This window comes from Prionailurus bengalensis, chromosome A2 (genome assembly GCF_016509475.1).
Source record: "Prionailurus bengalensis isolate Pbe53 chromosome A2, Fcat_Pben_1.1_paternal_pri, whole genome shotgun sequence".
Classification (NCBI taxonomy): Eukaryota; Metazoa; Chordata; class Mammalia; order Carnivora; family Felidae; genus Prionailurus; species Prionailurus bengalensis.
In genome coordinates, this window is record NC_057348.1 from 20589798 (window position 1) to 20604300 (window position 14503).

The window sequence follows — 14503 nt, forward strand, 5'->3', positions numbered from 1 at the left end:
TTTATTTCTGTGTCATTTTCCAAGATACTATTATCTGGGAATGTTCTCCTTTCTTGTCCTCCACCTGTTTTTTTCTCTTTTCTGGGCTTCCCCATGAAGCAACAGGAATGGAGTAAGCCTGAACCCAGTGAGAAAAAAGCCATGTTGGGGGAAGATGTGACAAATGGGCTGGGCTGTGGGCTTTTGTGGCCCATCTCTGGTTCTATGGGAGGCACTAGCCTCTCACAGCACTTGATGAGCCATACCATGATCCTGTTGATTCTTCCTCCTGTCTGGGTATATGTGAGGAGGGCTTTCTGCCCAATTTCCTTGCTTCAACCCCTGCAGAGTAGGGAGCTTAGGCTAGATTCCTGTTACCCTGACTTTTACCCTGATCTGACTTTGAATTCTAGGAAGACTCCCACTGGCATCTGACCAGGGCTGCTAGCCCTGCTAGCTCCTGCAAAGCCACCCTGGGCAGACTGAGGAAATGAGACTCAGACATAGAGCATAGGAAATGAGACATAGAGCTTACTGTGCTCTATGGCCTATCTAGGAATACAGGAGTCCACAGGGCCCAGAGGGCTACCCAAAATTGCCTGTAGCAACCTCAGAGCAATGCTCTTCGGTCAGGTAAGAAAGAATATACCAGTCCAAGGAGGTCTTCCCCCCAAGACTGAAGACCAAAGGCACAAATTTCAGAAAGCTTAGAGACAGGGTCTTAATTTCAAAAATCTTAAATCAGGAGTAGTTTTCTCAAGGTACCAACATTCATTTGAAAGGAAAGTGAAGAATGAGGAGTGCATCATTGACCATCGGGTAACATTTGGCATGCTGGCATAAGATGCACAGCAGTGCTCAGGGTGGTCATGGCTGTGTGCCATTCAGAGACCCGGGTTCTGTGAACAGCGTTTTGGCTGCCACTGCTTTTGTAGTGGTCGTGACTAGAGGAGTACTTTGGACATTGGCCCCAGGAGGAGCCCAATGAAGTGTAATGTGGAGGAGAGAGGTGTCTGCATTACTTATTGAAACTAGAGGTTCCAGAGAGTAAAGATGGTTGATGTTGAACATGTGCTCTCTCAAGATCACCTGAACATGTGGCATTACATGCCTTTTCCTGGGTGAGTGGGGAAAATTACACCCCTTTGCCTTCAACTTGGCATGCACTGTGTTCTGAGGAATTTCTTCTCCCTTATTGCATCTTTACCTTTTCCTAACTTCCCTCCAAGGACTAATCCCTAATGTATGTAGACAGTCCAAATTCTAGAGGAGCAAATGTCACCTCAGATCTCCAAAAAGGTATTATTCTGCTGACATCTGATTCTTCTTTGACTCTGAGAGGCTGTATGTCTCATTGCCACTCTGTCTCAGTCCTGCTTCTAGTCTCCTTTTGAATTGGCCATACTCTGCAGGTTTTTCTGGTTCTTCTCAGTAGCAGCTGAGAATGGGGGCACTGTAGAATGGGGGAATCTGGAGAAACTCTGCAGCCTTTGTAGAAAGGTAAGGGCTGTTCTGCTAAAGTCTCTTAGTGTGTTTGTCTTTCTCTCACAGGCAGCCAACACTGAAGAGTGATGAGAAGCCTGTGGCCAGTGTTCGTCCTGTGCAGTCCACCCCCATCCCCATGATGCCCCGGCATGTCCCACTGGGAGGCAGTGTAAGCTCTGCCTCCAGCACAAATCCAGCCATGAACTTCCCGATCAACTACCTACAGCGCGCGGGGGTCCTTGTGCAGAAGGTGGTCACCACAACAGGTTGGGAACTCCTAGGTCCTCTTCCAGGGCTGCCTATCCCTTTTAAACTTACTTTGTTCATTCAGGAGGTATTTATTAAACACCTTTTATATTCTAGGCCTTACTACACTGGTACTGTGGGTAAAAATAGAGAAGATAGTCCCTGATCTTGAGGAATTTGCATTCTAATGGAATATCTTAAGAATTCTAACATGGAACTGGGTTTTCTTAAATGTGATATGTAGGATAGACACTGTAGAGATTGTGGAAATTTCACGGGAACACAGAGTTGGTCTGAGAGGTGTGAATGTGTTGAGTCCTGCCTGACTGTAGGGTCAGCTGGGTATAAACTGTCAACTTCCCTAATTAATTAGAATACCCGAATGTCACTTGCTTCTTTCTTTGTGAGTTTGATGTGAATTGAGCATGGTGGGCCAGTGGTAGGAGGCTGGCAGCCTGTCTCTCTCCGCAGTTGGTTCTTTGGGAAGGAAAGCATTTCATGGAGCTGTTTTTCATCTTATTACCTAGAAATATTCATGGTACATAAATTTGAATAAAAATACCTTAGATTTTTGAGTATGAAAATAATATGTGTCCATTATAAAAAATTGTGAAATGACTAAAGACAAAAAGCGAGCCCCTTATAATCCTACTTCTGCTGATTCTCAAACATACATTTTATTCTTTAGTTAGGTGTGGAGTAATGCCAGCAAGGAAGAGGATGAGGCCACTTTTGGAGCCTAAAGTGATGTGGAGCAGATGGATTCAGATGGCTTAGAGAGGAGGACAACAAACAAATATAGAAATAATCATTTGAACTAGAACTTTTTCCAAACTAAAACTATGAATTTTTAATTAAATCAAGGGAAATTGATCAGAAAGATGATCAGATTTTTTAAAAGGTTCTCATTCTCACAGTATTCTTTGCTAGGCAACTGTGAGAGGAGGCCCTGCTTGCTTCTCCTCCCTTGGTTCAGACCTCTGCTCCACTGAGAGGCTTTAGGGAAGCCACTGAGGAACAGGGGTAGACACGGACTTTGCATCTTCTTCCCTTCTCAGTCAGGTAATCTAAATCTGAGGTCTGTATCTTCACTAGATATTGTTATTCCTGGACTCAACAGCTCCACAGATGTACAGGCGAGAATTAATGCTGGTGAGAGCATTCACATCATCCGTGGGACGAAAGGTAAGAGCCCGACCACAGGGCCCATCCTCTACTTTTGGTTCAGAGTGTGGGACTGGGAAGCAGAATAAATATATATGGCCTGAGCTAGAGGGAGGATAGGAATCGTCCTATGTAAGAATGTCACATGTGGAGGAAGCATGAGAAGAAGCATTTCTAGGAGCTTAGCAGAGTTGGGGTGGGCCCAAAAGAGATCTGTCAGTGGCTTAAAAGAAGAGAGTTAGGGTCTCTCCATTCCTGTATTTTTGTCCTTGTTTTTATGGAGAATCTTGAGTTGAGTTTGAATAGACACCATGTTTTGTATCAATCACAGTGTGTTGATAGTGATGCTATCAACTAGAAGTGCCTGGGTACGACCTGGTGGTGTACTAATCATGGCAAGCCCCCACAGACATTTCCCAGAGCCAGTGTGGTGACTGGACTGGCCCTGTGGTTCTTACTGTGATTGCATGATGCACCTCAGCAGCAACCACCAGTGGACTTTGAAAAAACAAAGTTTATGACTCACAGGTCCTGGTAGGTGCACAGCACCCCAGGGCCACACAATGAGTTTATGGGTAGAGAAACAGGGAGAGAAGGCCTGGGTTTCTATTAGGATCCAGGAGTTGGGGTGGTTAGAGTTTTGCAGGTTACTCTTTATTGGTAAATTTAAAACGTAAGAGCAGGAATTAGGGAATGGGAAAGGAAAAGCAGGGTCACTCAGGGTTCAATTTTCTGGGTTACTCTGGGCTTTCTAAAAGGGGAACTTCATGGGTAGGCACAGTCTGGTTCCTTATCTACTTGTTTAGTTAGTAGCTGTCATACAGGTGCAATTGGCTTATTTGAGATAGATGCGTTTGAAGTGGATGCCTTGTTAAACAACAGCTTAATGCCTGGCACTTACACTGCACACAGGGAGACCAAAAGTGGAGGAAAAGAGCTGTGGAATGGGTTATTAGCTAACATGTATGTTGCTATGTTGTCTTACCCACTTGCTCAGAGTGGGGTGGAGGTCTCAATTAGGAAATGTATTGAGTAGATAAATTAGTATCTGTGGATTGCATGACAGACATTTTGAGTGTGGTAATTTAAAAAGTCCACTGCCTCTGTCCTGCTTATAGACTGTAGATGGAGATGAGATTACTGGAATGAGAAGTCTGGACTGGACATTGTCAGAATGCATTCTGAACCTATCATTCATATCAACCTTTACTACGAGGCTCCCTGAGGCTATTTAGCAAGGAGATTTTGCCCTAGCTTCTGTTGGGTCAAAGTACCTTTTAGGCTCAGGGAAAAGATGCCATGAAGTACATGACCCACAGAGAAGATTATACCCAGCCTCTTTACCAGACTCTTCCTAGCCTAAAGCATGGGTCAGCAAACTATGGCCCATGGGCCAAATCCAACCTGCTTGGATTCTGTAACTGTGAGCTAAGCATGGGTTTTACATTTTTAATTGGCTAAAAAAAAAAATCAAAAGAATACTGTTTTGTGACACCTAAAAATTATATGAAATTCACATTTCAGTGTCCCTAAATAAAGATGTTTGGAGCACAGCCATGCCCAGCTGTTTTCAATCTATAGTAGCAGAGTTGAGTGGTTGTAACAGACACCTTTTGGCCCACAAAGGCAAAAATATTTACCAGCTGGCCCTTTAAGAAAAAGTTTGCTGACCTCTAGCCCAGAGGCAGCCCTGACCTTCCAGGAGATTGATATCAAAAAACAGAGAAGGTAGGGTTGTGCCCTATGGGAACAGAATGCTGGCCTTAAATTATTCCTATCAAGGTAGAAGAAGGTGTTGAGGCAACGAGGCTCCTTCTTCCCAGATTAAGAGGACTCCTGCCAGAGTACTTCATCCAGAACCAAGGCAGCCAACTTACTCTCTTTCACAGCATCCTGTTTATTTTCTCCATTGCATTTCATCTTTCCTGATATTTTCTGGTATCATTGTCTCTTTCTCTAGAGGTTGAGCCCTGTGAGACAGGTCCCTTTTCTGTCTTAACGTTCTTCAGTGTCTACAACAATGCCTCATAGTCATACAGTCTTATGGAGTAAATGAGTAATACTGGGTCCACAGTTCAACTGGTCCACTTGTCATTTCAGGGGATCTCAAGAAAGGGCATAAGACCTAATTTTATAGCTGGTTTCCCAGCCCACGATGCCTAGGCCTGGGGTTCCCAGGGTTGGCTGATTGTGTATCTGCTTCTAGCAGCCTTCCTCCTGTTTTTCGTTAGGGACATACATTCGCACCAGTGATGGGCGGATCTTTGCTGTCCGAGCAACTGGCAAACCGAAGGTCCCAGAAGATGGTCGGATGGCTGCCTCAGGTATAAAGCTTCTACTTTCTATTGACCTGCATGGCATTTGTCTGTTTGTTTTGGTTTGTAATTAATTAATTTTTTGAATAACGTGTATATAGTTCACAATTCAAAAGGTTTAAGAGGGGTAAAGTGAAAAGTAAGTTTTGCTCTCCCCACACTCCCAGCCATCTATTGCTCCTTTCTGAAGGTGTTACTCTCATTTGCTTTCTTCAGAGATATATTATACATATACTTGGTACAGGAATGTGTGTGTGTGTGTGTGTGTGTGTGTGTGTGTGTGTGTGTGTGTTAAGTATACATATGTAACTTTTCTCTGTATTTAAAAAAAATTTTTTTTTGATATTTATTTTTGAGAGAGAGAGAGAGAGCGTGAGTGGGAGAGGAGCAGAGACAGAGAGAGGGAGACACAGAATCCAAAGCAGGCTCCAGGCTCTGAGTTGTCAGCACAGAGCCCAACGCAGGGCTCGAACCCACAAACCATGAGATCATGACCTAAGCCGAAGTTGGACACTTAACCAACTGAGCCACCCAGGCATCCCATCTCTGTATTTTTATTTTTTATTTATTTTTTTTATTTTATTTATTTTTTTTTTAATTTTTTTTTCAACGTTTATTTATTTTTTGGGGGACAGAGAGAGACAGAGCATGAACGGGGGAGGGGCAGAGAGAGAGGGAGACAGAATCGGAAACAGGCTCCAGGCTCCGAGCCATCAGCCCAGAGCCTGATGCGGGGCTCGAACTCACGGACCGCGAGATCGTGACCTGGCTGAAGTCGGACGCCCAACCGACTGCGCCACCCAGGCGCCCCTTTTATTTTAAACTTTATTTATTTATTTTGAGAGAGAGGGAGAGGGAGAGCTCAGGCAGGGGAGGAGCAGAGAGAGAAATCCCAAGCAGGCTCCACACTGTCACCGCAGAGTCTGACAAACCCACAAACCGTGAGATCATGACCTAAGCTGACATCAAGAGTCAGACGCCCAACTGGCTGAGCCACCCAGGCTCCCCCTCTATATTTTTAAAACAGATGCTAACTTACTATACTACACTGTTTATTTTTTTACTCACTAGTGTATCTCAGTACTTGTTCCTTACCATTTCTTTAGATGTGCCTTATTGAAGGTGTACACAGGATGCTGTTAGATGGGTATAACACAGCGCATTACCGAGTTCCCTGTCCTTGGACATTTACATTGTTTCACTCCCCTCTTACAGTACTGGTTCATAGTCATGTGGGTATGTCTATAGGATGAATTCCTAGAAGTGGGATTGCCAAGTCAAAGAGTGTGTATGTGGCACATTAACAGTGTTAGGAACTCTGTCCAAGTTCCCCTCTACAGGAGTGCCTCTCATCTATCCTTCCTCTGTGGAGTATGAGCACTAGACTGCTCTTGCTTCCAGCTTTTATTATGGAAATTTCCATACCTCCAGACAAGTTGAAAGAACAGCACGGTGAGCACCCATGTACCCTGCATCTAGGTCCAATGACTGTTACTGTTCTCATAAACTTTCTTCTGTCTCTCTCTCCCTTCCTATTATTGGAACTATTTGCAAATAGTGCTGAAGATGTCGTGTCATTTTACCTTTAAGTACTTCAGCACACATCTCTTAAGAGTAAGGACATTCTCCTCCTAGCCACAACACCATTATCACACTAAAAAGCTTAAAACTCCATAATAGTACCTGCTATCTAGACTATATCCCTACTTGTCCCAGTTGTCTTTCATGGCCATGGATTGGGTTTTGTTTTTAAACCAGGATGGACCTTTTTTTAAACTTCATTTTCCTTTTCCCTTCCATCTTGGTCACTGGCTGTCTCTGCCCCTGGAAGAGTCCAACTTATTGCAGAAATGATCTCTTAGCTTTTCATATTCATTATCTCCTAGAATTCACTTTGGTCGAGTTTCACAGATTGGGGACCTGGGGTGTAGAGAAGTTATATGTCTTATCATAGACTTGTTTCCTAGATCGAGAGATTTCTTTCTTTTTTTTTTTTTTTTTCCAACGTTTATTTATTTTTGGGACAGAGAGAGACAGAGCATGAACGGGGGAGGGGCAGAGAGAGAGGGAGACACAGAATCGGAAACAGGCTCCAGGCTCTGAGCCATCAGCCCAGAGCCTGACGCGGGGCTCGAACTCACGGACCGCGAGATCGTGACCTGGCTGAAGTCGGATGCTTAACCGACTGCGCCACCCGGGCGCCCCTCGAGAGATTTCTTTCTTTGTGACTGGGAAAAGTTGACTGGGTGATGTTTGGATATCAAACTCTTTGAATTTGGGGGACCACAGGACAAGGGTTTTTTTAATGGAATTTTTCCTATACTCTCCTCTCCCTGGCCATTCTGGTTCTCAGTTACCTACATTTTATCCCCAGGTTCCCAGGGGCCTTCTCTCGAATCCACAAGCAACGGCAGACACAGTGCCTCATCACCCAAAGCCCCCGACCCCGAGGGGCTGGCCAGGCCCGTCTCTCCAGACAGCCCGGAGATCATCAGTGAGCTCCAGCAGTATGCAGATGTGGCTGCCGCCAGGGAATCCCAACAGAGCTCCCCAAACTCCAATGCCGCCCTGCCTGGCCCCCCGGCTCAACTCGTGGACAGCAGTGCTGTTCCTGGGACAGCTCTCGGGACTGAGCCTCGACATGGGGGTCATTGCCTCAATAGTTCCCTCTTGGTGACCGGCCAGCCCTGTGGTGACAGGAACCCAGTGTTGGACTTACGGGGCCATAAGCGAAAGATGGCCACGCCACCTGCTGCCCAAGAGTCAGCCCGCCGGCGGTCCAGGAAAGGCCACCTGCCAGCCCCCGTGCAGCCGTACGAACACGGGTATCCAGTTTCTGGCGGGTTTGCCATGCCACCCGTCTCCTTAAACCATAACCTCACCGCTCCCTTCACCTCCCAGGCTGGGGAGAACTCCTTGTTTATGGGCAGTACCCCCTCCTACTACCAGCTGTCCAATTTGCTGGCAGATGCCCGCCTGGTGTTTCCAGTGACTACTGACCCTCTGGTGCCAGCAGGCCCCGTCAGTTCCTCCTCCACGGCTACCTCAGTCACTGCCAGCAACCCCACCTTCATGCTCAACCCGTCTGTTCCAGGGATACTACCCAGCTATTCACTCCCATTCTCACAGCCACTCCTGTCCGAGCCGAGGATGTTTGCGCCTTTTCCTTCCCCTGTCTTACCCAGCAACCTTTCACGGGGCATGTCTGTCTACCCAGGCTACATGTCCCCACATGCAGGCTACCCTGCTGGCGGCCTCCTCCGGTCCCAGGTGCCTCCATTTGACTCTCATGAGGTTGCTGAGGTGGGCTTCAGCTCCAATGATGACGAGGATAAGGACGATGATGTGATAGAGGTCACTGGGAAATAGCTGGGGAGCCCCTCTCCACCTCACTCGGGGCCCCCCAGCAGGTTGCCCACCAAGCTGAAAGGCAGCAATCTGGGCTTTCTGAGAATAGGGCACTTGGCAGGAGGGGAAAGGAAGAGGGCAAAGAAAGGTGGTTGACTGTAGTGGCAGGGCTCTGTTGCTGTGTAACAAAAGAGGCAAAATAATCCAACAGAGCAGCAATAGCAGGAAATCAGGGACCCAAAACAGGAATGAAGGGGCAGGGCAGCCTGCCTCTCTTCCTGCCTGCCTTGCTTATGCTGTGTGCTTGCTTGCTTGCCATCTGAGCGTAGAAGCTCACATCCCATTTCTGTCTTTGGGAACATTCTCTCCCAAGAGAGCTGCCTTACTGGGTGACTTAGCTTGGCCTGGAGAGGGGAGGGGAGGGAAGGAGGGTAAGTGAAGGAGGGTGGGCAGGGAGAACAGAATGAGATTTCATATGAAGTGGAGTCTTTCTGGGGGTGGGGGGGGGAAGAAGCAGACCAGGTGTGTGTGTGTGTGTGTGTGTGTGTGTGTGTGTGTGTGTGTGTGTGTGTACTTGTATGTAACAGAGCAGGGGTGGAGGTGGGAGGGGAGGGTGGGAGACACTAAGCGGGAAACTAAAAAATGAATTTATCTTTTTTAAAATGGAAATCAGAGTGTGTTGGTTCATGGCAACTATTAGTATCAGTATCGGGATGAGCCCAGGAAAAGAGCCATGGAACCCACAAGTTTCCTTCTGGTTGGGTGAAGAGAAGTCCCAGCTAATCCAAGTCCCTGGTTTTCAGAGCCACATTTATTTTAGAATTTGGGGGAAATTATGAGAGAAAATGGGCATTACCAATCTCTGTCTCTTTCCCCAGTGGCTGTCTCTGAGCAGATTTCCCTTCACAGGGTGTGAGATTGTATGCAGAGGCTGGGAGCGGGGGGGGGAACACTGTGTTGTGTGAGCAAGAGGTCATGCAATTGTGGCCAGAAAAGACCTTCTTCACAAGGATGGACCTGAGCCCCCAACCTGCCTATCCTTGTGGCCTTTCCTTTCCTTCCCCGCTAGAAAGCTCCATGTTAATTTATTTCTTATGGGCAATTATTTATTATTTGGACTTTCCATGTGTCTTGTTTTTCTTGGGGGGGGGGCGGTTAGATTTTAGGAGGGTAGGAGATAGGAAGGGAAATGTTAATATCTCCCAGATCCCATAGCTGCTGGTAAACAAGTCCCAGGTAGATGGTGAATTGACCAAGGAAAGAGAGTTGGGCTTGACCGAGGTTTACACTAAACAGCTATGTTTTCGGGAAATGGCCTCTCAGGAAGACCAGTGAATCTTGTGACTGGATAGTTAGTGCAGGTGAGACTCATTCCACAGAGATTGAAACTTGGGATCATGGAGTTTGCCATTGGGAAGTCGGTGACCCCAAATTTGGAGCTGTGTCCTCCTGGGATGACTTTAAGGTAGGCTCTCTATGCTGAATAGTGAAGCTCTGCATAGGTGACTGCTGGGTTGAGAGAATAGACTGCTGATTTCCTATTAGGAAATGTCTTGGCCTCCCCAGCCTGACAGATGATCATTGTGGCCTGGTGTCTGTTATCTCCATCCTCTTTGAAGGAACACAGAGCAGCCCTTCCTCTGTAGGAGCCTTAAGTCTGGCTTTTGTCTTAAAAGAATACATCAGTCATTCTGGGTCTCCTCTTTCTTGTTGCCAGTGGCAGAGGAGGGGGTATCTAGTCTTTAAGCATAAACACTGGCTGTCTTCCTATTGGCTCTTTTCCCCCTGCTACTGAGACTTTGCTAGTCAGTTCTTTATGAAGAACAAACCTGTCTGGCTTTAGAGTTTTGCCACCTATTCATGGGTCCCCACTGGGCAGCTGCTGCACCTGCCTCTTTCCAGCCTTGGAGGCAGCTTAGCCAAGTCTCCCCTAGTAGTAGTTGCTTCTGCAACTCTTCTGACAAGTTTGTTTCCATTGTTAGAGGGCTTTAGCACATTCTGGGGTATTGTCCCCAGAGAAGAGACAAGGAGATGGCTAATGGGGGTGCATGCATGCATGTGTGTGTGTTTGTGTGCTGTCCAGTTGCACCAAAAGTGGAACTTAAAGAGCTTTCTCTCTCTGTTTTCATAGGTACCCTGTCAGACACTTAGCTCTCCTACTCATAGAAGCCTTAGATCTACAATTTAGCTATGCAAATTATTTTAATAATTTTAAAATAGCAGTTCCAACCAGTGCTTTCTCTTTCAGAGGTATCCCAAGAATGATGGTGAAGGGACTCAGTTGGAGTGGGCTCTCAGATTTGAGGCTGGTGCAGTAGGAGCGAGCTAGCCTGGATCTCTGATTTGCAGAGCACACTCACAATCTGGGCTACAACTGATGCCTCTAAGGCCCCCAGAGCACTGGGATCCCAGAGGGGTGTGTGTGTGTGTGTGTGTGTGTGTGTGTGTGTGTGTGTGTGGTGTTAGGGAAGGAGGAATATGTCTGTGTTTACCTCTAGGAAATCACAGCAGCAGGCTCTGAGAATCTGGAAATTATCAGCAAAGAATTGAAACCAGTCACTGGAAGGATGGGCCTTTGAAGGTACCAGGAAGTGAATGGGTATTCTGAGAGGCAATACATACCTGCTCTCTACCCACTGATTCCAGGGGCTGGGTCTTACTTCAGGTCAGAAGAGGCAATAGTTTGGGGAAGCTGACCTGGCTAGAGAAGCCTTTTTTTGATATGTGCAGCTTATATTGTATAAAGGCTATGGGGTGGGATCATGGGAAATTAGAATGCTACCAGTTTCATGTTTGGGGGTTTTTTGTTTTTTAATCTGAAAAAACACTTTTCTGCTATCTCTTTGTGCTGGTAGGCAAGTGTGCATGCACATCAAATATGAGCATGTGTGTGAGGGAAGCAGGAAATGTCTCAGAGCCTAAGAACCATGTTTTACAGCCTCTTTGATCAGAAACACTTGGTGGTGGCTTTCAACCACCATCTAGGCCTGAGTGACAGAAGGATGGTGATAATGGGTGGCGGGGGTGGGGGGGTGGGGGGTGGGGAGGGATGTGCAGTGGATCAGGCCTCTCAGCATTTTCCCCTCACCATTGTCTTCCAAAGGATGTTTTCAAGGACCTCTCAAGCTTGATCCATCTGGCTTAGTCTGAATCCTCAGCCTAGGGAATATAGTACTACTTAATGATTCAGGATTACCATTTGTAATGATGTTCAATTTTCTTTTCTTAATATCTTTGTGGATGAAAATGGAACCAGAGACAAAGTAGCCATTTCATTAAGAAAGTAAATGAACCATGTTGGATCAGATCATTGGATATCTGCCAAGTTCATACCCCTCGAGTTGTGCTTTTTGAGCATCTATCTCTTCACCTGCTGACTTAAGGAGAACTCTTTCTGGTCCTTGGAACTCTCTTCTCTAGGAATTAGTATGTGGTATCTCTGTATATACTTGTGATTCACAACTAAATATGAAATTGCCCTCTCTAGGGCGTGAAGCAGTTAACTGGGGTAAAGTTTTGCTGATAGGTTGAAACAACCAAACTTTAGTGGTCTGGGTGGGATGGTCACTCCCAAAGCTGTCAGCAGAGCAAGGCTGTCTGTCTCAGTCCATTTGAGCCTGGCATTGCTGTGGCATTGCTCTGGAACCGAGTCCTCACCCCATGGGGAAGGTCTGGGGGTTATACATTCCTTATTCCTAGTGTTCTTGGCCATGACCCCCTTCCTCCTGCTTCCCAGTTCCCTGTGAGTCCTCAGAAGACCAGTCTCCCTTCTGAGTCATGGCCTCCTGTGCACCCAGATCAATCATTCTTTCCCCAGCAAAACTCTGAGATAAGAGCTCTTTCCCCCAACAGACCCCCAGGAGACTTTCTGGCCCTCCTCTGACTTGTTCCCAGGAGATCTGCACCTCAAGGCCGGAGAATGCTGCGCTTTCCATCAGCCACAGTCAGACTCTGTCCCCTCCTACTGACTCTTCTGCCCTATGTGTTCTGATGTGACCCCTTCATGTCTCTTCTGTGCCACTAGCTTGGCCCTAGGCCTTTTATGAATACCAAGTCTTAACGATGAACTTCCCGAGCAGGCAGTGGCCAACTTACTTCTTCATTCTTCAGGGACCTGAGTCTGCCCCTTTCCTCTCTCATAGGTTGGTTGGATATAGTAATCCAGTGCGTTGGGAAGAGGTAGCCAGGCAGGCTGTGGAGTCTGTAGTGCAGAGGGCTTGGGGAGATTTGGGTACTCTGTTACCACTACTGGGATGATATTCAGAAGAGGGGACCTCATACTGTGACCTGACCCAGGACCCTTCTCTGAAAGAGAGCTCAGCCCAGGGGTGTGTGTGTGTATGTGTGTGTGTGTGTGTGTGTGTGTGAAAGAGTGTGCGTGCGTGTGTGTGCACACGTATGCATGCATGTGCGCGCGAGAGAGTGTGCATTCGTGCATATGGGTGTAAACTGTTATCTGGTTGTGTTACTCAGGGTGGGCTGGGGACTCACGGGAAAAATCCCCCTCAGCCTGCCCAAGACTGGTTTTATCCTGTACCCTCTCCAGAAGGGTCAGGGGAAGGGGGTCCAGGTGGGTTGAGGGGGTCGCAATGGATAACCACTAAGGCCACACTGCTGCCGGGAGGAGTTGGGGGGAGGAGATATGAAGTGGCCCCAGGGACCTGGCACCTGGCTTTGGTTTTCCGTCTTCTTTCCTCAGGACGCCCCCTGAGGCCTGGGACCTGCTGCGCCTGGCTTTGAGGAGCATCTGTGTCTGGGTGCTCCAGCTGCTGGTGTGATCATGGGCTTCCCTCCTCTCTCAGCAGGGCAGGTGCTCCTGCCCCAGAGACTGGGCAACTGGCTGTTTCTATGACGTATTTATTTTTACTTGTGTTTCATGTCACTTTTTTAAAAAAGCAAACAGAACAATTGTAAGTCAGTATAACTGCCTATCAGTTTTCTTTATTTCTCTTTTTGTAAAATAAAATTTAAACTCCAGAAGGCAGTGTTGTTTGATCAAGGAATTGTCTGAACAGCTGGCTGGCTGACTGGGTGGTGAAAGGGATATAAACCTAGAGTATAGTGGGCACTGGGATGGTACTTGATGTGAGTGGGGTGGGGGAGAGAGGTGGGAATAGAGGGCAGACTGCTGGTAGGCTCTTTGTTGCAATGGGGTTCACTAGGCTTTTTCTGCCTTTGCTCACCTGAAGAGGACCACATTTCCAGGCTCTAGATGAAACATCGAAACTGACTCAGAGTGGCTTAAAGCTAGGTGATCCTCAATCATGGCAAGTCCTGCTGGGGCAGCCCTAACCAGACTGTGGGGGATTGGGGATTGGGTGCAGCATCAGTGCCTTCAGAGGATGGGAGATGACTGGTGGCAGGGTATGCAGACTGTCTTACACTGCATATGCCTTCTCCATTTGTCATCTGGGTTAGTGGATCTAACCATTGCCTCACAGAGAACTGTCCAGGGCTTTGGAATATGAGACGTAAGGGAAGGTGAGGGCAGTCCACTCTTTGTCTCCAAGTTTGGTCCCTGTAAGGGGAGAAGCCCTATGGAAAGAGTCTCTGGAAGTTTGCAGAGGGAGAATTAAAGTGGCTCTGTGGGGGTTTCTTGGACAGAGAAAGGCAGGAGGAGACAAAGGCCAAGTCTGGGTTCATGAGAGGATTCGTACTATAAGGTGGAACAGGTCTGCTTACACTTATTTCTAGAGGGAAGAGGACTGCGTCTTAGCTGCCTTAGCTGGTGGCCAGCAGAGGTCTTGCAGAGATCCCTACCAAAGGTTGGGCTTACTCTGTTGGGAGCAGCCTGAGATGAAAGGGAGGAGTGGGGACTTGTGGCCAGCAGCTTCTATCACAGGTAGACTCTCCATTGACAACAGAGGTGGTGAAGCTCCTAAGGCACACCCTGAACTCTGACGTGGCATCTGGAATTCCCCAGCCAGCCTGAAGGAAGTGAGCAGAGAGGACAAGATGAGGAAAGA

General features: G+C 47.3%; 1 protein-coding gene across 3 annotated transcripts in view; it reads left to right on the forward strand.

Annotated features, from left to right (window-relative positions):
- Nucleotides 1-13517, forward strand: part of RAD54L2 (RAD54 like 2) — a 116732-nt gene extending 103215 nt beyond the window's left edge. For 2 of the 3 annotated variants that reach the window (XM_043587461.1, XM_043587464.1), the window contains 4 exons: nt 1531-1730; nt 2806-2895; nt 5106-5198; nt 7564-13517. In XM_043587461.1, coding sequence (XP_043443396.1) covers nt 1531-1730; nt 2806-2895; nt 5106-5198; nt 7564-8558 — 1378 coding nt within the window. In that variant the 3' untranslated portion in view covers nt 8559-13517. The remainder of the gene's footprint in view (nt 1-1530; nt 1731-2805; nt 2896-5105; nt 5199-7563) is intronic. The other variant, XM_043587462.1, reaches the window with a different exon arrangement.
- Nucleotides 13518-14503: the final 986 nt, after the last annotated feature.